At 39.7% G+C, this 27,830-nt stretch overlaps 1 protein-coding gene across 1 annotated transcript; it reads right to left on the bottom strand.

Annotated features, from left to right (window-relative positions):
- Positions 1-123: 123 nt before the first annotated feature.
- On the bottom strand, positions 124-19,697 carry LOC127412117 (tumor necrosis factor alpha-induced protein 3-like). Its single transcript, XM_051648205.1, has 9 exons — positions 19,435-19,697; positions 18,258-18,594; positions 11,181-11,371; positions 6,970-7,111; positions 6,653-6,823; positions 6,380-6,560; positions 5,344-6,239; positions 3,680-3,879; positions 124-1,892 (listed from the first exon to the last, which is right to left on the bottom strand). The coding sequence occupies exons 2-9, from the start codon at positions 18,562-18,564 to the stop codon at positions 1,632-1,634; spliced, it is 2,349 nt and encodes a 782-aa protein (XP_051504165.1). The 5' UTR covers positions 18,565-18,594; positions 19,435-19,697; the 3' UTR covers positions 124-1,631.
- Positions 19,698-27,830: the final 8,133 nt, after the last annotated feature.

The following is a 27,830-nucleotide window of genomic DNA, read 5'->3' as shown; positions in this document are numbered from 1 at the left end:
TTTTGACTTCCTAAACCAGACTGTTGCACTCCATTACTAATTTAATCACTAGTTTTACTTATGTTACATATTTCAAGCTGCAATCAAAAAAGCAGATATTTATAAACACACACAGGAAGCTGGTTTATGTTTTCATATTAAAAATAATTTATTCCAGGACCACATATAAATAATTCTTGAAACACATTACAGATAATATTTGCTGTGAATAAATACCAAACAAACCAAAAAACAAGGCTTTTCATACGATACTCTATATGAAAGGTTGCACAAAATTTCTAGCTTGTCATCTATATTCCTCAAGGTCTCTAACTGGAATGTCACTATGTACTGTAAGTCAGAAGTACCATTCCAGATCATTCCAGAGCAGCTTATTCGGTATTGTGCAAGTTTGTGATGATCTGAACTGACTTCAGATCCAGTAGTTGAAGAGTAGACACTCTCAAATTTGTCTAGAGTGTATCGTTTATCCAAAGCACATTCTGTATGGTTGAGCCTAAATATTGGACTTCAAAGATGGGAATGTTTAACACAGACAGTTTTTTTTTTTTCATATACATGATGCCACAAGAAATAACAATAACCTTTTCTTTTACGTCTGTGCAGAGTTTGCAGCAATATTCAAACAGAACATTTCAGTTTGCGCATACTAAATGTATGCAAAGAATAGACTGAGGCATTGTGTTTAAAGGAGAGTAGTGCAACCGAAAGAATGTGGCTGGGCAAGACCGACAAACACGGAGTGGGTGTGTTTCTTACCTAGGTGTGTTTAAGTTTGGATGGAGTTGTTTTCCATCCAGTGTTTATTTGGACGGGGATTTCAGGCATCTCATAGTTTCTTCTCGTCAACATTTTTGGCACGGCAATTCCCTTCAGCTTAATTCTTCGTAATTTGCTCTAGAGAACTGGGTTTGTGTCAAGTATCTGGCTTTTCATTGCACTTAAGAAATTTTTCAGCCACAGGAACATGTGAATGTATTCGTTCAACAGAACAGACCATAAAGTCATATGAAGTTAGCAAGGCAAGCAAAAGTGAAAAATACTTTCTAGAGCAAGAAGTGATCAAATGGTAAAGAAAACCATTCTCAAAGGCAAAAGATCCGTACTGCTCACAGACATCAAATGGGGCAGCAGGGAATGAAATTCGAGCTCTGCTTAGCGAGCTCTCATTGGCACTTAACCTATATTTTATGAAGAAACTATCAAATGCTGTCCTTCGGTGGTCTCCTCGTTACCCTGTAACATTTGTCCTGTACTTTCAAAAAGGCCTGTTGGCTTTCTTCAGTCCACAGTGGTGACGTCAATTGACTTGGACGTATCTTTTGCTAAATAAACTTTGGTCAGTTTCGTTGGTTGATCTGAAATCATTAATTCTTACACATGCTTTCCACAAATATTTGCGATTTGTTACCCTGTTCGACACAAACAGCAGACGCCACAGGTATGTGACTAGACGCTATTTATGCTAGCATCCTGCTTGAGTCCATATACACATTATACAAATGACTTCACTTGAGAGGTAATCACCAATTGTACAGCACCACCGGGCACTTTGGGCCCTGCCCATAATTGGTGGAGAATTCTGGGCAAAATGTTCCTTGTATAAAAGTGATAAATGTTCAACTGTTCTGTCACCCTCTGTAAATCTGCTTGAAGTGGTCACATTCATTACAGTAGCCTTGCTTCTCTTGATTGGCGTAGTGGTCGCAGCCCTGCGTCTTGCAGCGCTGTTTGCTTTTCTCTTTGGGCGCCTGTGCGCGTCGACCTTCTCGCTGGCCGCGGCTAAGGCAGTCCTGGCAGAGGTCCGTACAGCCGGGAGAGAGGTTCTTGCAACCGCTACGCCGACACTGCGCCTGGTTGAGCACCGGAGGTGGACGTGGTTTCGAGGCCCTCTGGATGGAAACAATAGAGCTTGTTGTTTTATAGTTTCTTCAACTGTATCTAGTGTAACTAGAAGGAATAGCTCTGTCATTATTTACTCACCCTTATATTGTTCCAAACCTATATCACTTACTTTCAATATTGTGGCCAAGGTGCCATTATAAAATGATTGCAAAAGCGACAAAAAATAATCTTGACAATTATTTAAAATCTAGTCGCCACTGGTGACACTCGGGAACACTTTGTGTGCGTTCATATGCGATGAGTTATTGAATTACATCTCTAGAGCGCGCACCAGTGTCTTAAGGTGCTGTCACATTTACCTTCGCATGGTGAAAATCCGCAGGAGAAGTCATCTCTATGGGAATCCACCCGATCGTGAATTTTGCGCGATGGAATTCCGATGGCGAAGAATTTTCGTGTGGAGTTCAAGTTTGGTGAACTCTGACAGCGAATTCGCCGCATTGACCAATAGGAAGTTGCTTGGCTTGTCAGTTACCTCTGTGTGGACAGTGCTGCATACACAGCTACACTGAATATTAACAATGGAGAAGGATATAATTTTATACTCTCCCAGAGTGTAACAAGCAGCAATAAAAAGAGGATGATTGGCAATTACTTTTTTGATGGTTTCACACACACTCAATTTCCATCCACTTTTCACCCTTTCTGTTGAGATGAGCTCACTGAACAAAGACAGCGCAACCATGATGTACGTTTTGCGAACAAATGACTGTTTTGAACTGAATGAATCAGCAGAAAAGATTCACGAAACAGGCTTGAACTCAGGAGCTCAGGTTAGCAGTTTATATCCGAGTCACTTTCTCAATGATTCGTACAGTGAATCAGTTCACAATGACTCCCTCACTGAACCACAAAATGTTTTTCTGTTCTGTATGTTTTGAACCATTACTGTGATATGTACTTTAGGTTCGTTAGGCTTAACATCAGTCTAATTACTGATTAACGGTTCATGTGACAACGTGTAATTTAAGATGCATATTCACAGCTGAGTTCAAACAGTGTTCTAAAATATTCCAATATGTTACAAACACATTATGTATTTATTTATTCCCCCCCCCCTTTTTTCTCCCAATTTGGAATGCCCAATTCCCAATGTGCTTTTTAAGTCCTCATGGTCATGTAGTGATTCGCCTCAGTCCGGGTGGCGGAGGACGAATCCCAGTTGACTCCGCGTCTGAGACCGTCAACCCGCATCTTATCACTTGGCTTGTTGACTGCATTGCCACAGAGACATAGCGCGTGTGGAAGCTTCACGCCATCCACCGTGGCAACCACGCTCAACTCACCACGCGCCCCACCGAGAATTAACCACATTATAGCGACCACGAGGAGGTTACCCCATGTGACTCTACCATCTCTAGCAACTGGGCCAATTTGGTTGCTTAGGAGACCTGGCTGGAGTCACTCAGCATGCCCTGGGATTCGAACTAGCACCCTCCAGGGGTGGTAGCCAGCGTCTTTACCACTGAGCTACCCAGGCCCCCATTATTTATTATTGCTGAGGATAACGCATATAACAATTGAAGGGAGAACTTTGTTTGGAGCACTTTTTTGGGTACTTTTATGGTTATTTTTATTTATTTAATTTATATTTATGGTTATTTAGGATGTTCTTCAAAAATTCACCTTTTGTGTTCCACAGAAGAAAGTCGTGAAGTCATTGGAATAACATGAGGGTGAATAAATAATGACAGAATTGTAATTTTTACGGGAAATATTCCTTTAAGCGTGACCAAACTTATCATACGGTAACAAAAGCCTGTAAGGAACTTACTGTGACAAGAGGTGGTGAATGAGAGCCCCTGCTAGCAGCTTGGTTGAGTCTGGCACTCTGTTCCTTCACAAAGCACTTGTTGCAGTAACCCTCTAGCATGGCTTTCCCCTCAGCACCACAGCCCTGGCCCCGGCACTGTGTACAGTTCTGAAAACCCGCCTCAGATGTGTGTCTGGGCTGGACAATAGTAGGGGTAGCCTCTGTACAACCCAAAAAAAAAAAAAAAAAAGTAGTAGTCAACATTACAAACTCTGTGAATGCAAAATTTGCTCACAGAGCAAACAGGTACCCTACCAGTCAAGGACACATTAAAACTGAGGGGGAAATTCACTTAGTATGAATTGTATCTGCTGATAGTGTTGTTTATTTGTGCATGCTGTCTGCATTATTTTAGCACCTGATTCGCAAAATGGAACAAAGCAAAACAGAAAATGGCACAAACATGTTCAAAAAATTTGTGCAGGCCGGTTCTGACTGCTAGGTTGTGGAGCATGCGCAGACTATCACAATCTGACGGAACTGTACAGCATCCACTCTTGCAAACCGCGCAACTGTATATATGCTCTTCTTCATCCTTTGATGAATGACTTCTGCTATGATCAACAAACATTTACTCAAATGTGTCTTTAAGCCTTTATCAAATTTGTTTACTGCTTCCTTTCAGTGGGTGGTGATAGCACATTGATAATCGTGGCAGGCAAATAGCACTGACTTTTGTGAATGTGGAACATTCTACAATGAGCCTCATTTGCATAGAAAGGAGGCATATTAATGCTAAAAAGAATGACTGTGGTTAGGTTAGATGTATTTTTTTTGCAAATTGTGGGATGTTGCATAAAAAAATGCTCAATGTAAACACAGATACAAATAAAGTTTCCAAAATGTGCATAAAAAACGTATGCTTGCTTGAGGTGGATAAATTTTTTATTCTGTAAGAAGACATGCGCTTAAACTGAAATGAAAACACATTTAATATAAAATACATAACTATAGAATTTACATAGGAATATAGATGTGCATTAAAAAAAGACATGTGCCTTAGCCACAAAAAGCCATGTGAATACATAATTCGCTCAGAAAATATAAGCAATTTCATTGCATAGCATCTGAAATGTTGCTCTGTTATTCTGAAATGCCGGACACAAAGTCTGTCATCAAAATTATTGTCTACTATTACTTCTCAGAAATGTGTGACATGCTTTCACTCCTAGACATGAGGCATCTGCCGCTGAACGCTAACAAACATGAATTTTTTTGTTTGTGCACTCTAAATCACAAGCAATTTATTACATTTAAAAAAAAGGGCTACAGTGGCTTCAGGTTCCATTTTCTTTTCTATTTTGCACCAATTTCCCCTGAGGTGACTATTTTGTTCTCTTAAACACATGGGATAAACACAGCTTTTTTCACAAATTCCAATTTTTCGCATAAATTAAATTCGTACCTTGGATGGAAACATGACTAATTACTTAAATTAAATACTCAAGGGGCAGCAGCACAAATAGTGGACGCACTGAAATATTGTGCGCTAAAGTGGTGCAACGGTTTAGTGAATTCGCCCCGACTGTAGCTGAGAAATCACACTGTCTAAGAAGATAATCAATGTTCACGTTCAAGAGTATTGCTACATCAGTTCTATGTGACTGCAGAATAGTTGCACTTACGGTGATTGGTCTGGTAGTCTAGATAACATATAGTGCAGAATCCCAGCTTCTCTGGTGTGCCAAAGAACTGGCAGCCGGTGCGTTTACACTGTCGGGCGGCAGGCGTCTGCCAGGTGTGACCTGTGGTGCCAGTGCATTCCGTTTCCCTATGCAGTGCCCACACATAGCCCTCCGTTCGAGGCTCCTGCTGCTGGGAGTCTCCCCTCTCAGAAACAGCGGTCCTCTGCATGCAGGGTGGGCAAAGACCATTAAATATCCTAAAGACCTCCTGTCGACACATAATGCACCTCTCTGTGTCCCTTTCATGCTCTCTTTCCCTCTCCTGCTCCCGTTCCCGGCTGCCTGACCCCCTCTGACTTTGGCACCAGCCGTGGGAAGGGCCTTGCGGCGCCCCGTTGACAGCCGATCTGTTTTGCCTCGCTGTAAAGCAACGTTCACACAGTCCGTCGTGCTCTACGCTGAGCGTGAACAGGCAGCCAGGCGTCTTGCACTTCATAGCATGAGTCTCGCTGTACAGGCTTAGGCTGGGCGCCGTAGGTGGCGCGGAACGTGGGCTGGGCAGCACAGAGCGCTCCAGTCTACCCCGACTCTCCGGGTCAGTGGTCGAGGTCTGATTGGTGGTGGAAACGATGTCTGGTTTTCTGCCCGCCTGCCGCTTTTCAAAGCACTCGTGACAGTGTGGCTGAGTGTCCACCGAGACGTAGAAGGTGCAGCGAGGTGTGGCGCAGCGGATCTCAATGAGAGACAGTTGGGAGACGGAGAAGGGAGGAGGACGCTGGGATTGGGGTGCCCATAAAGACTCCTTGTCTTCTTGCCAGCGCTTGTATTCGTGGTTGACCAACTGTAGGTAGTCCTCCATCAGGTTCATATCCTCAGGCAGGTTGCCTTCATCCAGTCTAATGGAGGAGAGATTCATGATTTAAAAAAGATATACAGTAACGTGCCACTTTGAGGTTACCCCAATTAGCAAACTTTGTTTGGTTTGCACAGCTCCTTTTTCACTACGCTACCACCAAATGCTTTGTATAGTTCATACCTGGCTGCAGTGATGATCTGTGTAGTATCATAGCCCAGGCCATTGACAGGGATCTCTATAAGCATTAGGTAGTCTTTAAGCAGCTTGTCTTTTTGTTGCTGCTCCTTTTCTGTCAGGAAATGCGCTCGAAGCTCTTCAAACCCTCCCCGTCCAGGTTTTATCAATGGCACCGCACGAATCTCTGATTCAGCATAAAAAAAAATCGAAGATTTAAATACACTGGCCTGACTTGTAAGAACACATTCAGGAGTAATATAAGGTCTCGTGGCATACCTGGGCCGCTGTCCTTGATAGTAATCAGGGGTGCAAAGTGCTGTGAGTCGTAGCCGAACACAATGGGATATTTGTAGCACTCTCCTGGAGGCCAGTGCAGAGGCAGGTAGATGCCCCCCACATTGAGGGGTGAGAAGGAGGATCCAGACTTCATACTCCTGACTACTTGGTCTGTTGAGACAAAAAAAATTTAATATACAAAAAAGATAAGAATGGTTTCTGTTATGGTCATGTTGTCTTGAAGCATCTGTATACAAAGAAGTCTAATTTGAAGGATTTGTCTTCTTGCTCCAATGAGTAAGTGTAAGGATATGTACCTGCGATAACAATAATCGGCCTCCTCAGAATATTTGAGAGCACAAAGATGTGAATGTCCTCCAAAGAGTCAAACTGTAGGCCATTACTGCTAGACACAGGAGAAGCCATTTCTACAATCTTCACCCATTCCTCCTCCCAGTTCTGAGAAACCAAAAATACATTCTATGACTTCCATCCATATCATGTCAAATTAAAGAAATATTGCAAGTTCAATACAAGTTAAATTGAACTGACAGCATTCATGGTGCAATACTGATTACCAGAAAAAATATTTTCAACTAGTAATGAAAAATGTTTAAAAATGGTGGTTACAATAAGGCACTTACAATGAAAGTCCATGAAGGTTAAAATATGGACCGTTTCAAAAGTATAGCCACAAGACGTAAACAATATCTGTGTTCACATGACTCAAGTGTGATAAAATTCTGTTTTACATGATTTTAGTGTAATAGAATCACTTATAGGGTTTACAGATGTTGTGTCATTATGGCAACAAAGTAGTATTATTGGATATAACTTTACATAGATTAGTAAGGTTAGTAGGCTTGGGAACCATGCCTTTTTCATGCATTGATAATCAGAAAATTTTCCAAATGATTATCGATCTCTATCTGCTTTTTTTCAGATATAAATCTAGATTATTAGACTAGATTCACAACTTTAGACTGCCTGTGTGTGATATACACTACCGGTCAAAAGTTTTGAAACACCTGACTGAAATGTTTCTCATAATCTTAAAAATCTTTTGATCTGAAGGTGTATGCTTAAATGTTTGAAATTAGTTTTGTAGACAAAAATATAATTGTGCCACCATATTCATTATAAAACTAAAATGTAATAAAAAAAAAAGTTTATGAAATTGATGACTTGGACCAAATAATAAAGAAAAGCAGCCAATAAGTGCCCAACATACAGCTGTGCTCAAAAGTTTGCATACTCTTGGAGAATTAGTAATATGTACCATTTTTAAAGAAAACATGAGCGAGCAGGCAAAACACATTTCTTTTATTTCTTATGGGATTCATATTCAACTGTAGGTTATAACAGAATGACACAATCATAAAACAAAACATGGCAAAAAAGAAAAAAATGAAATGACCCTTGTTCAAAAGTCTGCATACCCGTAGTTCTTAATACTGTGTATTGCCCCCTTTAGCATCAATGACAGCGTGTAGTCTTTTGTAATAGTTGTCTATGAGGCCCCAAATTCTTGCAGGTGGTATAGCTGCCCATTCATCTTGGCAAAATGCCTCCAGGTCATGCAAAGTCTTTGGTCATCTTGCATGAACCGCACATTTGAGATTTCCCCAGAGTGGCTCGATGATATTATGGTCAGGAGACTGTGATGGCCACTCCAGAACCTTCACCTCTTTCTGCTGTAACCACTGGAGGGTCAACTTAGCCTTGTGCTTAGGGTCATTGTCGTGCTGGAATGTCCAAGAGCGTCCCATGCGCAGCTTTCGTGCAGAAGAATGCAAATCATCTGCCAGTATTTTCTGATAACATGCTGCATTCATCTTGCCATCAATTTTCACAAGATTCCCTGTGCCTTTAGAGCTCTCACACCCCCAAAACATCAGTGAGCCACCACCATGCTTCACAGTGGGGATGGTATTCTTTTCACTATAGGCCTTGTTGACCCCTCTCCAAACATAGCGCTTATAGTTGTGACCATAAAGCTCTATTTTGGTCTCGTCACTCCAAATTACACTGTGCCAGAAGCTGTGAGGCGTGTCAAGGTGCTGTCGGGCATATTGTAACTGGGCTTTTTTGTCGCATTGGCATAGTAAAGGCTTCTTTCTAGCAACTCGACCATGCAGCTCATTTTTGTTCAAGTATTGTCATATTGTGCTCCTTGAAACAACCACACCGTCTTTTTCCAGAGCAGCCTGTATTTCTCCTGAGGTTAGCTGTGGGTTTTTCTTTGTATCCTGAACAATTCTTCTGGCAGTTGTGGCTGAAATCTTTCTTGGTCTACCTGACCTTGGCTTGGTATCAAGAGATCCCCGAATTTTCCACTTCTTAATAAGTGATTGAACAGTACTGACTGGCATTTTCAAGGCTTTGGATATCTTTTTATATCCTTTTCCATCTTTATAAAGTTCCATTACCTTGTTACGCAGGTCTTTTGACAGTTCTTTTCTGCTCCCCATGGCTCAGTATCTAGCCTGCTCAGTGCATCCATGTGAGAGCTAAAAAACTAATTGACTATTTATACACAGACACTAATTGCAATTTAAAATGCCACAGGTGTGGGAAATTAACCTTTAATTGCCATTTAAACCTGTGTGTGTCACCTTGTGTGTCTGTAACAAGGCCAAACATTCAAGGGTATGTAAACTTTTGATCAGGGCCATTTGGGCGATTTCTGTTATCATTATGATTTAAAAAGGAGCCAAACAACTATGTGATAATAAATGGCTTTATATGATCACTATCCTTAAATAAAAGACAGTTTTTTTTTGCATGATCAGTCAAATTTTCAAAATCAATGCCAAAATTTCACAATTTCTGCCAGGGTATGCAAATTTTGAGCACAACTGTAGATGGGAACTCCTTCAATACTGTTTAAAATCATCCCAGGGTGATACCTCAAGAAGTTGGTTGAGAAAATGTCAAGAGTACATGTCTGCAAATTCTAGGCAAAGGGTGACTACTTTGAAGATGCTAAAATATAACACAGTTTTGATTTCTTTTGGATTTTGTTTAGTCACAACATAATTCCCATAGTTCCATTTATGTTATTCCATAGTTTTGATGACTTTCTATTATTCTAAAATGTGAAAAACAAATTATAATAAAGAATGAGTGAGTGTTTAAAAACTTTTGACTGGTAGTGTATGTGCCTTTGTCCTATCCGTGATTCGGTGCTTCTCGTCCGGTGTGCGACCGGCTTCAATCTTAAGTTTAGTAAATGTTGTATCACCACCTTGTGGTCTCCCAAAGCTATTATGCCTGACTACACTAAACGGAAGGCCAACTTACAGTGAATTGTAAAGCACACAATATAGGCTTCTAATTTAAATGTCGGCTAATGTTAATACATCGATGCCTCAAAAATGCATCGAGAAAATAATGTGCTGATCAATAAATCGATGTATTGATTTTGTTATGGCATTACTAAAAGTTCGTAAGCAATTTTATCACAAAAAATCATGTCAACACATATAATGGATTGGGGCCAGTGCATATTTTTATGTTTATTGACTGGCCTCATTCACTTTTACTGTAAGTGCCTTAATGTAACCCCAATTCATTTTTTTTTTTTTTTTTTAATAAACGAGGGACAAGTTAAACATTTTATATGGTAACCACTATAATGCCACAAATGCTATCAATTAAGCTTAACTTGTATTGAACCCGGGATATTCCTTTAATAAAAAAATTATAATATGAAAGAAATGATTAATAAAAAAAATTATATTTATATTATGTCTCGTTAGGACACAGTGTAACAATTAAGTGGTTCATCTTAAAGGTGAAGAGTTTAATTTGTACCAAATAGTGGAATAAAATAATATTGACAGTTTTCAAACATTGATAAACTACATTTTCCACTATTGTTCAGACAAAAACTTTGGCAAGTCAACCTATGAATGGCTTACTTATAGTGGTCTCGGAACATTAAAGGTGCTGTATGCGATTTTTACATGGAAAAGTATGCAAAAATGTTTCCTACTCCCTTAAAGATATTAATGAAATAAGTGTTCTGAAATATCTCATATTAGACTTTGTAAACAGCAAAAAAGAAAAAAAAAAAAAAAGTGTCGATGTACATAGATGCTTTTCACCTGTCAATCATTTTGCTTAATGTTTGTCAGTTGTGGATGCTATTGTGCCACTGTTTAATTTGACAGCCACAGGAAGAAACAATGCTGCTGTTTTGTTCTCAATATTATCTTTGGAGTGTGGGGATTTGGAATGAAGGGGTGTGGCTAATTCAAAGGCTCAGTCACGTGAAAGCTTCAGAACGCTAAAATCGCTTACAGCACCTTTAAGATAGCAGCTTTAAGTGCTATAAAACTTTAATATGTGCTTTAATATGAGGAACTGAAAATTCTTTATTGGTCAAGCTAACCTTCTAAAACTAATTTTCTTGCACAATGCACATGACAAGTCTCTTTACCCTTTATTTTTTTTTTGCTGTTTTCTTTAGCTGCCACACAAAGGACATTTTGTACATATTCACAATGAAGGTGGAAGTAGTTACCGAAGTGCTGTATCGCAGGCCAGTCTGTGTGAACTCTTGCGAGTGTAGCAGCTCCGTTTGGAAACGCATTCTGAAGTTACTAGTGTCTGTTTCCTTAAGCACTGCATAAAGCGCCTTCCGCAGCACCAGATCTGTGTCCTGAACACCCAGCAGGTACTGAGAGGCTGCATGGAGCAGGCAGTTCCCATCACCTGAACGAAAACATACAACACACACATTATGGCTCTGTTACAAAACCTAGCGAGTTGCCTATTTAGGCAGCATTTTAAGGCACTTTAAAACTATCTGTTTGCTGCCTATGTAGAGAATTCCAAATCAGTTACTTATGAGGTTCCATTTCAGTTAGGATGCTCCATTAAAAGGCAGTAGACAGCAAAGCAGCAGACTAGGTTTTGAAACGGACCCTTTATATGCACTAAAACGTAGTTGTCCTAAAGGATAACATAACCCACTTGCAGATAACCCGTGACAAATTACCCCTAGAAGTGCACTTAGAGATTATGCTTCAGCTTTCATTGGAATCTGAGGTCATAAAAGTTCATAATGCAAGCTTTTACAAAAAGGCAACTATGTTGCAGGACAAACCTGCAGTTCCTGTTTGACGTTTTGCTATCACATAGATTGTCGTGACAGATAAAGCTTTAGCAATCTGCTGACTTGCATTACTTACATAATTCTGAGAAGATGGAACACTACATGTACAATTTTCACTTCAATGCAGAGTTCCTCAACTAGTGGTTGACCAATATATCGGTGAGGCTGATAAATTGGCAGAAATTCTGACTTTAATGATTGGCATCTGCCAATAAATTGTCCTGTTTGGCCGATTTGTTTCTTGAGTGCGCTTGCATGTGAAGCGACTGAGACATGTAAACGACCAGTCACAATTCGTTTTGTTGTTACGTGCCATTGTGTTACTACAATAATAGACCGGTGTGCAACACAGTCTCATGTAAAAGGTCCGCATATCAGAGCCACGACAGACACACTTGAGCTCATAATGTTAAAGTGATCACATGTTTCATTCTCCCTCTCTCTCCTCAACAGTTCCCTGTAACTTTAACTGTCTTGTCTAATGAGAAAAAGGCAAATATCAATAAAACTAATATCATATACCATCTGCAAATATGCGCAAATCTCGTTTAAACAGATGCAATAAACTAACCTCACACAACTTCAGCAGATCTAGTATCCTGTGGAGCGCTCATAAATCTTCCTCTGAAGCATGTATTCTAACAGTCTCTCCTCAACAGTTCCCTGTAACTTTTAACTTTCTTTTCTAATGATAAAAGGCAAATATCAATAAAACTTCTATTATATTCCGTTTGCAAAAATTCAGATATCTCGTTTAAACCGATGTAATTCATGAACCTCATGAAAATCCAGCGTTTTCTTCACGTCAAGCGCTCATCTAATATCTTCCTCTGAAGCCAGAATCAAAACTTCAGGATCAGGATGAAATGATTCACAAATCATGATGGTCACTCTGTGACGATGCATACAGGTGATCCAGGCCGTTCCTGTCAGGAGATTGCTGCTGATCGCCGGACATGCACGAGCGCGTGAGTGCAACCAAAGTCTTTCTGGCAAGTCAGTCCACTGTCGGCCATGTTTGTCATGACAGTGCGGCTCCTATCTACTTGAATGGGAAAAGACCGAAATCTCCAAAACGGTTGGTCAAGATTACGATCAAAGAACATACTTCAAATTAGCAATACAATTTTAATAGAAGTGGCCCGTCTCTGCTAAATACTCTCTGGTGCAACTTCAAGGTAAAAGTGTGTCACGTGTGCTATAAATAAATGTCTTATTCACTATGCGCTGTATGTACAATTAATTTGAATCTGTATTTTTTTTGAACAAATGCGATTGCTAACGTGGACATGCCATCCATGGTTGCTGGACTACTGTGTGTACTGTTATTTCCTTCTTTCTAATATATTAACAATTCCTTCATGTGCAAATAAATTACTAAAAATTTGATGACTAAACAGAAATCAGAAGAAACTGCTATCTACCATTTAAAATACAATAATATTTTTTAAAGATTTTTTTTTTTTTTTAACAAAGTTTTGTGTGAATTTGAGAAAATTGCTAAATAAATAATAATAAACTCTTATTTAGCTCTATATTTAATGTTTATGTTATTTACTATATTAAATTGTGTTATATATCGGCATTGCATCGGCCTATCGGTCATCCTGCTCTCTGGATATCGGCATCAGCCATTAAAAAACCCATATCTGTCAACCACTAATCTCAACAGCAATATCTTTTACACCAAAAGGTTAGTTAAGCCGTATTTGTCAAAAAGCTAGATTAAGGATGAGATAAAAGCTATATAGGGGATTTCCACAGAGGTGTTAAAGCAGTTTAAAAATATCCATTACGCCGACCGCATACATTTAAAAAATATGAAAATATCTCTGCAAAAGCATAACTCAACAGTAATTTGGACATAAAGTATCATGTGACCTAGGAAGTTTTTAAACATCCGAAAGTTGTTAAAGGCCTCACAAAACTTTACTATTACGTAAATGTAGGTAAATCAATAACTTCACTGATTAACGAACCTTTGCTGATCAAAGAGCAAGAAAGGGCATGCAAAACATTTCAAGAAATAATTCACCCAAAAATGATAAATCTCTAACAATTTACTCACCCTCAATGCGTTCCAAACTCTTATGACTTTCTTTCTTCTGCGTAAAGCAAGCAAATTATTTTGAAGGATATATGATGTGTTTATTCCCATACAATGCAAGTCAATGGGGTCCAAAACTGTCAAGCTCCAAATAGCACGTAAAGGCAGCATAAAGGTAAGCCATACTACTCCAGTGGTTTAATCCATGTCTTCTGAAGTAATAAGATCAGTTTTGGGTGAGAAACAGACAAAAATGTAAGTCCTTATTATAAATCTTCACATCCACAGTCTCCTTGGCGCATTCATGGGAGAAGCTTGATTACACTTCCTTGTGCATGATGTATGTGCTATACAGCATGTGTATACGCTTCAAAAGGCATGAATTAAACCACTTGAGTAGTATGGATCACTTTTATGCTGCCTTTCTGTACTTTTCAGAGCTTGAAAGTGTTTGGACCCCACTGACTTAAATTGTATGGACAAAATTACATCATATCTCCTTCAAAATAAAGTCTATGTGTTCCGCAGAAGGAAGTCATATAAGTTTGAGATGGCATAAGGGTGAGTAAATGATAGGAGAATGATTATTTTTGGGTAAACCATTTCTTCAAATCTCACAATATAACATGCTCTGCAGAGTTACACCCATGTCCTAGATTCTGTGTTCTTTCGGAGGTTGTGCAACATGTGTGCACACATGTTTTTCTGTGCATTTGCATGTGTGTTCTACATTAGCGACTGTGAAACAGTCTGAGGGCAATGGCGAGGAATTTCCCTAGTATGTGCTTCTGTGATTAAGCGCCGTAAGGGCTTCACTTCAACTCTTTCTTCCCCTTGACACCAGAGCATGATATAATGCGTCTGGACTTTCCAGTGAGGAGGGGCAATGCTGTACTGGATGCCTGCGCTCGTGCCATCTCCGGGGCCGCTAATAACCAAGAGTTCTGAAATATTCAATGTGGGAGAGACAAAATGGGAAGTGTGAACATATGATGTTGTTCCTGTTATTTAAACCTGTGTAAATCTTCAAAGCCATGGGTTAGGCCCACACCTGCTATGAACAACACAAAGACCAAATGGAGCTAAGAGTAGAGGGTGGTTTTAACTGCTCAAAAGTTGAAGTTTTGTTTAGGGAAATTATTTATACAGTGCATAACAGACCACAGTTTCCAAATGACCTTTACACAAGTGTTTACAGACATCTTTTTGAGAAATCTCTCCCAGGAATATGTAAGTGTGGTAACTCATTCACTATAAGACTATGAATGCTACGACCCCACAGAAACAAACTATCATCGCTACAAACAAATTAATCTGAATGTAGATCCGTACAAGACTAGTAACTAGGTAGCTCACACAAAATAGTTTGGGAAGTTGACATGTCCTATGGTGTGACAAACTATACACTACAACTACAACTAGATTTAACATTTAGCTAATTCTCTTTAACAATTATTATGCATGCAGCTCTTCTGAACATTGTAGACTACATGGAATATTTGTAAAAATTATTATTTACACTGCAGGACCATTTAAAATTGGGCAGAAATGTGATGGTGAAAAACTTACAAAAAAATTGTGACCCAAGATATACACAGTTTCCATTATAAATTCATATACATTTACCCTAACCCTAACTTACAATGGAGGTGAATGGGGCCAATTTGTGGAGGGTTTAAAGGCAGAAATGTGATGCTTATAATTTTATAAAAGCACTTACATTAATTCTTCTGTTAAAACTCATGTATTATTTGAGCTGTAAAGTTGTTTAAATTGTAGTTTTAGGGTTTTATGGTTTACAGCATTACGTCATCATGGCAACAAAGTTGTAAAATTGGACATAACTTTACACAGAAAGTTAACACGCATATTGTTTCCGTCTTGTGGCTATACTTTTGAAACAATTAGTATTTCAACATTTACGGATTGGCCCCATTCACTTCCATTGTTAGTGACATTTTTGCTTTTTTTTAAATGCAAAGTCGAAATACATTTTTTTGTGGTAATCAATATTATGCCATAAATGCTGTCTATTGGGCTTAACTTGTGTTGAACCTGAAATATTCCTTTAAAAAGACCTTTGCAAAAGTAAAGTGTAAACTACAGAAAATGTACATATACAACATGTGGAAACAAACCACATCCTTATCAACACGACCAGCCATTTTGGTCACAGAAGCAAAATGTGCCCTGAAAATAAATGAGTAAGCATTATAGACACATGCTAACATTGTGACTTGTTTTCCTGTAATCTGATCGGATAATCTCTAACAGTCAGCAGTCCAAGCTGTTATTCGCATGCTTTTTGAATGAATTTCAGTGAAATGTACTTCTCATCCATGCTTTAATATTATCAGTTTTTGGCGAATGTAAGCTGGGTTGCCCTCTATGCATTCTTCATGTGCTAATTTTGGCAGAACACATGCTGTGCTGACCTAGAAGGCTATTACATTCATGCAGACAGGAACAAAGCCACAAAAACAAGACAAAATCAGATGTAACTTTTTAAGGAATCCTAATCCAAACTGTTTAAAATGATGTATGATCATTTTCATTCAGGCCAGAAAACAAGTCAAAATCATACTTAACTTCTGAAGAAACTCTAACCCTACCAAAATGATGTACGATTTGATTTAAGTACTCTAAAACTGAAAATCACGAAAGGAAGATTTTTTTTTTACATAGCTAATATAAGAAATAAGTTATTACAGATGTTATGTTTATTCCAGTTTTCCCTTTATCTTCTGTTACGGGTCATATCAGTGAAATCCACTAAAAACAGCATGTTCCAGTCTAACGCTTTCATAATCCCGTGTGATTTACAAGAGGAAATTCCAGTTTCATTATGAGGACAAATCTGTGCTGTCCAGATCTCTGAAAAATGACATATTTACCAGAACACAACGAGACACCATCCACTACCAGGAAATGGACAGTGATATTAGGAGGTTTGCACATGAACTAGCTTATATAAAATAATGACACTAACAAACCTACAACAAAAATGTGGTTACAGTAACTAGTGACTGTACAATGGCGCAATAATGGCAAGTACAGAGAAGTTTCCCTCCCAGCATTACTCATAAGAGGAGAGCAGTGCGACTTAACCCGGAGTGAACAGAGAAACATCAGAGTCATAAAGCGTTCAATGTGAGCCCCGCATCACAGCACGGTCCCTTAAATCAAATTGTGCATTACAATTAAGGGGGAAAAACATTGGAGTGACAGACAGTGGAGGGTTTTCCCGTCCGCCCTCAAGCACTTATGATGTAAGCTTTAAAAAAAAAAAGCACTTATTTCTTTAAAGTGGTCGACTGATTTTTAATGGACAATTATTAAAAAAGTAATGACAGCAAGTGACATGTACACACAGTTTCTTAAAAGAAATGACAATTTAGCTTATTGTATAAAATATCTACTAAAAAAAAAAAAAAAAACTGAAGGCTTTTTATCCATTGACGAATTTCGGAATTGTCACTTCTGTAAATCACATTCATAACAATGTGTTGTTATATTACTGCAAAGAACATTCCTGGCAAAAGTGCAGTACATTTTAAAATAAAGTGCATGAAAACATTTTTTTTAAAATTATTCTCAAATGTAAAGCACAACAGTGTGGAACAGAACGCGAGGGTCTTGGGACAAATGTAAAAAATTGAACTCCTGACAAAGCATTTTAAAACCCATTGCTTATTGCTGATAAGAGAGCAAGACGCAACGGCCAAAGACCTTCACCTAAGGGGCAGTTCACCCTGAATGCTTTTGTGTCTAGCCACACAGTTTTCAAAATTATTTTAAGATTTATGCATTTCAATTTGATAACAATCTGAAGCCATCATCCGTGTTTGCCACAGTTTTAGCACTCAAATGTGCATTCTATCTTAAATTCATTGTATATTATCATTTTAATTTGACAACTTTAGTTCCGATAATCTCAAAATGGCCAAAACTTTGGCAGATTAATCAGCCTAGCCAATATATTGGCCTATTACTGGTTATAGTGACAGCCTTATTACGGGCCGTTTCAATAGAATGATTATCTTAAGTGAGTGACAAAGCATTGATATAGCATTTCAAGTCATTGGTACAATTATTGTAACCTGCTACAAACAGGCCATGCTGGGAGAAAGACAATACATGACTAATGTCACTGTTCGAGAATAAAATGGTATAATTTGAGAGAAAATACCAGAGGAAACTACCCACAAATCCAATTAAGCCATAATGCAAGTCATTCGTGGAATTTGCCAGCAGGTTTACCACACCTTTTGACCAATGATTTAAAAATGTACACTGACAATGTCAATTTCCATGACTTTTCCAGGCCTGGAAATCACCATTTTCAAGTTCTCTGGTATTTTGAGGCTTTTCATGACTGTTGGAAGCCTTTACCAGGCTTATCTATACAAAAGAAGGCTGAAATATGGTATAGTTACCGTTGGTTCTCAGTGGCACCAGCTTCTTGACTTCTCGGCACCAATTCAACCTCTTCTCCTGTTCCAGTGAGCTTTGCATGGCCCGGTCCAAGATGGCCGCCTGGATGATCTCTCGGAAGGCCTGCGGGAACTGGCTCATGCGGATCATCTCCAGTGTGTAGCGATGCATGCTACGCAGGTGATGGATCAGGCCGCCACTGGCCGAGGGCTTGACCACGTCATTGGGCACTCGCTCTCGGATCTTCACTGCCTTCAGCAGGTTGCTCACAAACAGGAACTTGGGCAGGAAGTTCTGGCCCTGAGACATTGAGATGTGGAGCGGGGAACCAATCTATCGCTGTAAAAGAAGACGTGAAGCAAATACACCATTGTCAGAAGCGTTCAACCCACAGACATGTGCTGCAAATAAGAATTTCCCCACATTTTCAGGGGCAAGAACTGAAAGAAAGCTCACGACTCTTAAATCTAATGGTGTATTCCAGTCTCATGGTAAATGTTGGGGTCAGATGAGTGAAAGGTTAACATCTGTATTAGTCCACCCCCACAATGAATTTTCCCAAATGAACTAACACACTAACAGAATAGCTGATGTATGGCTGTCTGGAAACAGTCATTGACTGCAAGGGCACCATTTATTTGTCTCAGCTGCCGAGGTTCTTTGGGGACATCTTATTCACAACACTAAACACGAATATTCATAAAATACCTCGCCTGAAACATTCACTATTTTGTTATCGTGGAGAAAAGAATCCAAGCAGCGTGCACAGTTTTATTTTAAACACAAAGAACAACAGGGACAATAGAGACCACTGCGAAAATATTGTACCATCAATTGCTGACGCTCGAATTACGTAATTCACTTGACAGAAGCCGTTAGACAATGCAACACGGTTACACTCGAAAGGAAGCGATATGTCCCCATGGCAACAACTGAACGATTTCTCCGCTTAATGTATTTAATCGCTGGTAAGTGATGTCTTCGCAAACAATGGATGTCAAATCCGTGCAGATCAAGACTGTATGCGTCCGTACAAGACAGACTGTCGTTGAAGCTCGAGACAATACAGTCTCTCTCTCAAAGACCGGGAGAAATCAGCGTCGTTTGTTTTCGGATACAGTCTGGATACGACATTATACAGGCAAGGAAAAGGACAGCGACGAATCGTACAACTCTTACCTGTTCAATATGTCTGTATCCAGCAACAAAGCCCATAAGATGCTCTCCCTCTCCTGCTGCTTCACTCAGTCCGCTTTAATCGTAATCATCCATAGCGCTTTCTGATATCCAATATATGTCAGTGCTCGAATGAGAGACGTCCAAAACACGGCGAAGCCTTTAATCTAGTTAAGACAGCCCGAGTGATGTCTGTACATAAAGCCATTGGGGGATTTCCATAAGGTGCTTTCCACTTTTTCAACCCATCACAGCGTTCTGTTCGTCTCATCCGCTAGGGAGCGCCGAAGAGAGGCGTTGCACGCTTACGTTACGTTTGGCTTGATGACGTAAGACTCGACGCTTGTTTTGCCACACCCATAGTGGTTGTTATGGTGATGTGGAAACATTACAGTGAAAGTCCCAGCATATGAAATTAACACGCAGATGTTTTGAGCAGAGGACACATTGGACTGAATTTATGTTTGTCATGATCTTAAAAAACATTTGATATATTCTAAAGGCTTATGCTTAAATGCTTGAAATTACAAAAATAAATACATAATAAAAGTGGATGAGTTGGAGGATAGTGAAGGAAAAGCAGCACTAACAAGTGCCCAGCATACATGGGAACTCCTTCAGTACAATGGAGGATTCAGTGTGCCATATTAATAAATAAACCGTTCATTAATAGCACTGATATAATTTATATGTCAATATATCTTTCAATAAGTAAGTTAAACATAAAATGTGTCAAGAAATACATAAATATACATGTAAAAAAAACATGAAATATGCTAATAAATATATTTGGCAATAAATAAATCATGAAATATGTCAATAAATGCATAAATAAATATGGCAAAAATAAATAAATCACGTGTCAATAAATACATAAATACATGTCAATAAATAAATCATAAAAATTATCAATAAATACATCAATACATAAATGACAATAAATAAATAAATCATGAAATGTGTCCATAAATACATAAATATGTATGTCAATAAATACATCAATACATAAATGACAATAAATCAATCAATCATGAAATGTATCAAATACATAACTGACAATAAATAAATAAATACGTGTCAATGAATAAATACATCATGAAATGTGTCAATAAATACATAAATATACTGTGTATGGGAATAAATATATAAATCATGTGTCTATAAATACATAAATATATATGTTAATTAAAATAAAAAGTACTAAAATTTTACTAAAAGCATTGATATGTATGTAAATATATCTTTCAATAAGTAATCATTAAAAATCATGAGTCAATAAATAAATAAATCATAAAATGTGTCAATAAATACATAAATGTATGTCAATAAACAAATAAATCATGAAATGTCAATAAATATATAAATACAGTGCATTCAGAAAGTATTCAGACTCTTTCATTTTTTTCACATTATGTTGTTGCAGCCTTATGATAAAATGCTTTAAATGATAATGTTTTTCACATCAATCTACACCATACCCCACAATGACAAAGCAAAAAAAAAAAAAAAAAAAAAAATTTCTTTAAAAGAAAAAAACTGAAATGTCACATAGACATACACCGATCAGCCACAACATTAAAACCACCTGCCTAATATTGTGTAGGTCCTCCTCGTGCTGCCAAAACAGCGCCAACCCGCATCTCAGAATAGCATTCTGAGATAATATTCTTCTCACCACAACTGTACAGAGTGGTTATCTGAGTTACCATAGACTTTGTCAGTTTGTCAGCCTTTGTCAGGTCTTTTGACAGTTCTTTTCTGCTCCCCATGGCTCAGTATCTAGCTTGCTCAGTACTTCCACATGAGACAAACTCATTGACTATTTATACACAGACACTAATTGCAATTTAAAAAAGCACAGGTGTGGGAAATTAACCTTTAATTTCCATTTAAACCTGTGTGTGTCACCTTGTGTGTCTGTAACAAGGCCAAACATTCAAGGGTATGTAAACTTTTGATCAGGGCCATTTGGGCGATTTCTGTTATCATTATGATTTAAAAAGGAGCCAAACAACTATGTGATAATAAATGGCTTCATATGATCACTATCCTTAAATAAAAGAAGTTTTTTTGCATGATCAGTCAAATTTTCAAAATCAATGCCAAAATTTCACAATTTCTGCCAGGGTATGCAAACTTTTGAGCACAACTGTATATATACACATGCATACAGGGTTGTGAGGGTTACTATTGAAATATATTTCACTACAGATTACAGAGTACATGCTGTAAAATGTAATTTGTAATTTGTATTCTGTTAGATTACTCAAGGTCAGTAACGTATTCTAAATACTTTGGATTACTTCTTCAGCACTGGTAGATTTTTTCACTTGTTTTGACTATAAAAACTCAGTACAGTAAGACAAAATACGCGTTAAAAATACATTCTCTGAAAAACCTAAATATCTTATGCAGTGTTGTTTCTGAAACAAGATAAATCAAATTAATCTTGTTTTAAGGATTTTTAGATATTTTTACAGGAAAACAATACAAAAATTATTATCAAGAATATGATGTTTGCCCTAATATCAAAGGTCTTACAAGAAAAAATGAAATTATGATCCAACGTGAATTTTCTTGATAAAAAAATATGATCGTGCCTGGTAACGTGCAGGTAAAATGGCTAGAAATAGCATTTGTATATATATATATATATATATAGACACATTTCATGTATTAATAGAAAGATACACTGCCATGCTTTGCCATATTGATACTTTTAATGAAAGATTTATTCATTAATATGGCATATTGAATTTTCCAAACAATACCACTTAAAAGCATCCCATGATCTTACTGGTATTCTAAACTGTGGAAAATAGTAATAATAAAGAATGAATGTGTGTGCCTGAAAGTTTTACAGGTATTTTCACAGCCATATGGTGAGGTGGGTGTAAATTTAGAACATCATTCAAGAGAAGTTGACCAGAAGTTCCCATCTACCTGCAATAAAGAGTGACTGACATTTCATTACTTATAATGCTCAGTCATTCATCCTCTATCAGTCAACCTTCAACCCCAGATGGACCCCGCTTGAAAACCGTGGCTTAATATCATTTAGAACTAAAACATACATTTGTGTCAATTGCACATATGCTTGAGCCCAGTGATCAACCTTCTAAAGGAAACAGTGGAATAACTTGTGGTTAGTCCATAGAGAGTTATAATTAACATTCACATCATAATATCTAAAATTTGTTTAAAGCTCATGTAAGGCACTGCTGTGTGAGATGAAAAAATAAAGACTGTGCAGTTTACAGTGAAAATATCTGGTAAGACGTAAACTGACAATTTCTGTTGATATCTGTTAATATTATTCATTTATTTATTTTTTGAATAATGTTAGACTTCACCTTACACAGAGGTGGATTAGTAGTTTTTATGTGAATGCCGTATAGGTATTTTTCTTTTTGGAAAGCCATTAGTTCTCATGTGTGCCCTTGAAGCTTTCCCTTGTTTAAACATCATCACATCATGTGGAGCGGGACGTGGTCGTGTGTCTGTTACTGGGGAGAGAGGAAGCGGTAATGACTATCACCTGGTGATTAATGATGCATAACACCTGTTTCTCATTACAGTGACGACGGTGATGGGCTTAAAAAGGCCGCTGAGAACGCTAGTGAGAGAGGGAGAGTTGCATGTAGCTGGAAGCCACGTCTGTGTCTGAGAACCTGTTTAGTGTTACATGAAGCTGAAAAGCTTGCTCTTTGTTACATGAAGCTGAAAAGCCTATACTTTGTCTGTGAAGCTGAACGCTGAATTAAAGCTGATTTACATGGACTGCCAACCTGCTTCCCGCTTCCTTCCTGCTGAAACCTTTACACTGGTGCCAAAACCCAGGAATTTGAAGGAAGACTGGTCGCTATGGACACCTCACTGCTGGGCGAAGTCATCCGCGCCCTGGCTAGCATCCAGGAGACCCATCACCAAGCCCTGCTCGCCCAGGAGCGTCGTTTCCAGGAGCTCCTCCAGGCCCAGTCCAAGGATCGGCAGGCTCTATGGAGCTGGTTAGCTCCAGGCGGATCCTCCGCCATGACCCCTGAGGCAGCAATGAAGCCGCAGCTCCTCCTGATGAAGATGGGCCCTCAGGATGACCCAGAGGCATTCCTGGGCCTCTTTGAGCACTCAGCCACCACCTCCGGCTGTCCTCAAGCCCAGTGGGCCCTCCACTTGCTACCGCTGCTTTCCAGGGAGGCCCAACTCGCGGCGCAACAACTGCCAGCTGCAGACCGCCTGGACTATGTGAAACTGAAGACCGCTGTCCTGCAACGGGTGGGCCGTACCCCCGAACAACATCGCCGGCGGTTCTGCTCCATTACGCTGAGTGAAGTTGGCCACCCATTTGCATTTGCCCAGCAGCTCCGGGATGCCTGCCAAAAATGGGTGCTAGCTGGGAGAAAGAAGGGCGAGCCGTGGAGGACATTATAGAGCTGATGGTGCTGGAGTACCCAAGAAGACTGCGGAATGGGTCCAGTGCCATCGCCCCATGTCGGTGGATGACGCCGTCCAGCTGGCCAAAGCCCACATGGCGGCCTACCCCGAAGCTGGCGAGCAGTCCAAGTCTCTCTCTCACTCTCTCTCTCTCTCCTACTCCCCCATCTGCCCCTCCCTCTCCACCCTCTCGACCTGTTCCCGCCCCCCGTATTTACCCAAACCGGCGCCCTGCTTCCGCAGGCTGCACTATACGCCAAAACCCTCCCCTACCCCTCTCCGTTGTCCTTCCCAGGGTGATGTCTCCGCCACCACGGGTGCAGCCAGGGAGCCTGGGCCAGTCTGTTGCAGTTGCGGAGAGCTGGGACACGTCCAGCACCGGTGCCCAGTGACGGAAGTGGGGACGTGGATCCGGGTCCCCGACATGCCACAGGCTGCCCCCGATCGAGCTGGGATGTATCACATACCGGTAAGGGTCAAGGGACGTACATACCAAGCCGTGGTGTATTCGGGTTGCAATCAAACCTCGATCCACCACAGCTTGGTTCATGACGGGGCTTTGGGTACAAATCACAAGGTGTTGGTGAGGTGTGTGCACGGGGATGTTAACAAATACCTGGTAGTGACCACTGTTATTCAATTCCAGGGTGTAAAACATAGCGTGGAGGCCGCGGTTAATTCCCGCCTCACCCGCTGATTTTGGGAACAAATTGGCCGGGTTTAAAAGATTATTGAAAGCGTTATGTGTGGATGGGTCCTGCAAACTGAAAACACGGTGTGTGATGTGTGACACGATGGCTGGGGAGGCGGATCCGGGGCCGTCCGTGTCTGCTCGGCGTCAGAATGACACAGGAGGGGAATCCTCCAGTGTTCCCGCACTCCGGGAATTCCAGGAGTGGGACTTCCCTCTAGAGCAATCGCGTGACAAAACCCTTAGGCACGCCTTTGGCCAAGTGAGAGTAATCGATGGCCAGCAGCTCCAGCTGGACATCGCCCTCACATACCTGTACTTTTCAATTATTAGAGACTGGTTGAATCAAGTGACGCAGGACACTCAAACCCATGAAAATACAACCCAGCTATTAGTCCCTAGGAGCTGTCGGGAAACACTTTTCCAGGTGCGCGCCACAATCCTATGGCGGTCACTTAGGACCGGAAAGAACACTACACAGTTTAATGGCCCACTTTTATTGGCCGGGCATTCGCGGGGATGTGCGCAGATGGTGTGCGGCATGCCGTGAATGTCTGTTGGTGAATCCACCGGCCACCCCAAGAGTGCCATTGCGCCAATTACTGTTAATCGAGGTCCCCTTCAAAAGAATTGGAATGGACATCGTCGGGCCATTAGAACGGTCAGCATGCGGATACCGTTTTGTATTAGTCCTGGTGGATTATGCAACACGATATCCAGAAGCAGTGCCTTTACGCAACATCACAGCCACCGGGGTTGCGGAGGCATTCTTCTAAATTATCTCCCGGGTGGGTATTCCGAAAGAAATCCTCACTGACCAAGGCACAACGTTTATGTCACCAACACTACGCAAACTTTATGAATTGCTGGTGCACCCGCGTTTATCACCCGCAAACTTATAATGAAGTTCAGTGCAAACAAATAACGTAACGGTCGACCTATTAAACATTAATGTAGGCGAGAGAGGTCTAATATTAATGTTGAATTAAGCTTTTTTAGTTTTATTAATTAAAAAATTCACACAATGATTCAGTATAATTTCTGTCAAGCAAACTCTCAGTCCTAAACCAGTGTAGCTCCTATCGCTATTACGAGTGAAGATGAAGTAATGCTCGTTTGCAGTCATTAAAACTTAATGTTCTGCTTCACTGAAATATGGCGCACCTTAACTTCTTAGCGTCTGTTTTTATGGTGACTCGTGGATTCGGTGATCTGCTGAGAATGCGCACCTACTCTGAGTTTCAAACTCATGGTTGAGTGAACTAACACCGCGCAGGTGTTCTGGAACCCACATACCACGAGTAAGCAAGTTTGGGTTAATCGACCGAGAGTTCAGGGTTTATGTCACGGTAAGTTAACCTTGCTTTCTGGAATACCCCTCAGGAGCTGCTCCTTAAAGGAATAGTTCACCCAAAAATGAAAATTTGCTGATAATTTACTCCAAGATGTATCTTTCTTCATCAAAACAGAATTTAAGACTTTTAGGATTTCAGGAAGCGCGTCATTGTTTACATCATTTTTTAATTTTTATTATTATTTTTTGGAAATTATCTTTATTTTATTTTATATTGTTTTGAAATTGTTTTGGACTGTTTTGGTTTGTGAACGGCACAAATTTCTCTTGTAAACAATGACGTGCTTCCTGACTCCTCCTCCACGTGACGCGTGACCTTACCAACAAGCTTATGTCATCCCTCTCGTGAGCGCACGTCACATGTATGGAAGCGAACATTTGTAGTTAAAAAGTATATAAGTATTGTTTTGTTTCTAAAAATAATCAATCATTTGCATTCAGAAGAACTTTATCTGTCGACTGGAGTCGTGTGGATTATTTAGATGCACCCTAAATATGCATTGTGGACCATCAAAAAATGGAGGACATTCACTTGTTTAAAGGAGGAGGCCTGAAATGAAATCCTAAAAGTCTTAAATTCTGTTTTGATGAAGAAAGAAACTCAGATACATCTTGGATGGCCTGAGGGTGAGTAAATTATCTTATATTACAATTAAATTTTCAACTATTCCTTTAAAGGGGGGGCTCTGTAACACTTGGGACATTTGCCCTAGCGGCCACTAGAGGTCTTGTTCTCATTGGTTTATTGTCTTGTTAACTTGTTATCAGTTCTGTTTTGTTATTGGTTCCTGTTTAGTAGTCTTGTTATCTTGTTATTAGTTAAGTCTTGTCATTGGTTGTCTTTGTCATGTGTTTCCCTTGTCTGTGTATATATTGCCTTCCTGCTTTCTCTGTCTTGTGTCAGTTGTAAACCTGTATGGATGTTTGGTTTGTTTTTCTGTTATGTTTTGAGTTATGTGTGTTTAGTTTTTGGAGTTTTATGAATAAAAACCTACACTTAGATCCTCCTCATGCCTTGTTCCTACAGATGTTACAAAGATGATGACATCCCTTGCTGTCAGGGAATGAATGCCAGGATAATATAACCCAAAGAACATAGGCATTGTTAGACCTTATTTAGGAGGGCTTCAGCCCCCCTAAAAATCTGTAACTTTGCAAACAGCATCTAAGTGTTATATAAAGTGGCAGCTGCAACGCTGCACTTGTTTGAAATGTGAGACTGCATTTGTGGCATTTCCTACTTGAGTGCGGGCTGTGAAGGACCATATCATTGGTCTGACCAGAGACAATTTAGCAGAGACGGGCCACTTATATTAAAATGAAGGGGAGAAATTGGAATGCCCAACGGTCAACAGATGTAGAAAGGAATCTCACCTTACAGGTAAAAGAGCCAATCACATTTTAGATACAGATATCATCTGTCAATCAACTCGAGAATGCGCACGGCCATTAGCTATGAAAGCCGAGACAAATTCATTTCTTTAGAGTTATCTGAGGTAACGAAACAATTTATGATTCCAGTGTTGTCAGATTTTATTTTTGATTTTAAAATTTGTTCTTTGATCGTAATCTTGACCAACCGTTTATGAGATTTCTGTGTTTCCCCATTCAAGCAGATATGAGGTGCACTGTCATGAAAAGAAATAGTCTCCCGAGAGCATTCCAAAGATGGCCGACAGTGGACTGACTTGCTGTACAGACTTTGGTTTGATCCACTAAATGAACGCTCCACATTTCCTCATTTGCTTTGTGAACCAGCAAAGATCAGCAACAGGAGTCTCTTTTGACAAGCTCCCGCAGCAGGGTGTTTGGGTGACATCTTGGCGGCATACTCATAGGGCAACATGACCCCACTCTCCCGTTCCTATTAGGATTTCCAATAGATTCTACCCACTCAGTGATGCACCCACTGAGAAGCCTGTT

Source organism: Myxocyprinus asiaticus, chromosome 21 (genome assembly GCF_019703515.2).
Source record: "Myxocyprinus asiaticus isolate MX2 ecotype Aquarium Trade chromosome 21, UBuf_Myxa_2, whole genome shotgun sequence".
NCBI lineage: Eukaryota > Metazoa > Chordata > Actinopteri > Cypriniformes > Catostomidae > Myxocyprinus > Myxocyprinus asiaticus.
This window is presented reverse-complemented; position numbering and strand designations above follow the sequence as displayed.

What these genes read in the sequence shown, in the direction of transcription:
- LOC127412117 (XM_051648205.1), bottom strand. Translation starts at nt 18,564, where the DNA reads ATGTCTCAGGGCCAGAACTTCCTGCCCAAGTTCCTGTTTGTGAGCAAC. An exon ending in AGACTACCAGACCAATCACC is followed by an intron (nt 3,880 to 5,343) that starts GTAAGTGCAACT and finishes TGGGTTGTACAG; the next exon opens with AGGCTACCCCTACTATTGTC. An exon ending in ATTCACCACCTCTTGTCACA is followed by an intron (nt 1,893 to 3,679) that starts GTAAGTTCCTTA and finishes GTTTCCATCCAG; the next exon opens with AGGGCCTCGAAACCACGTCC.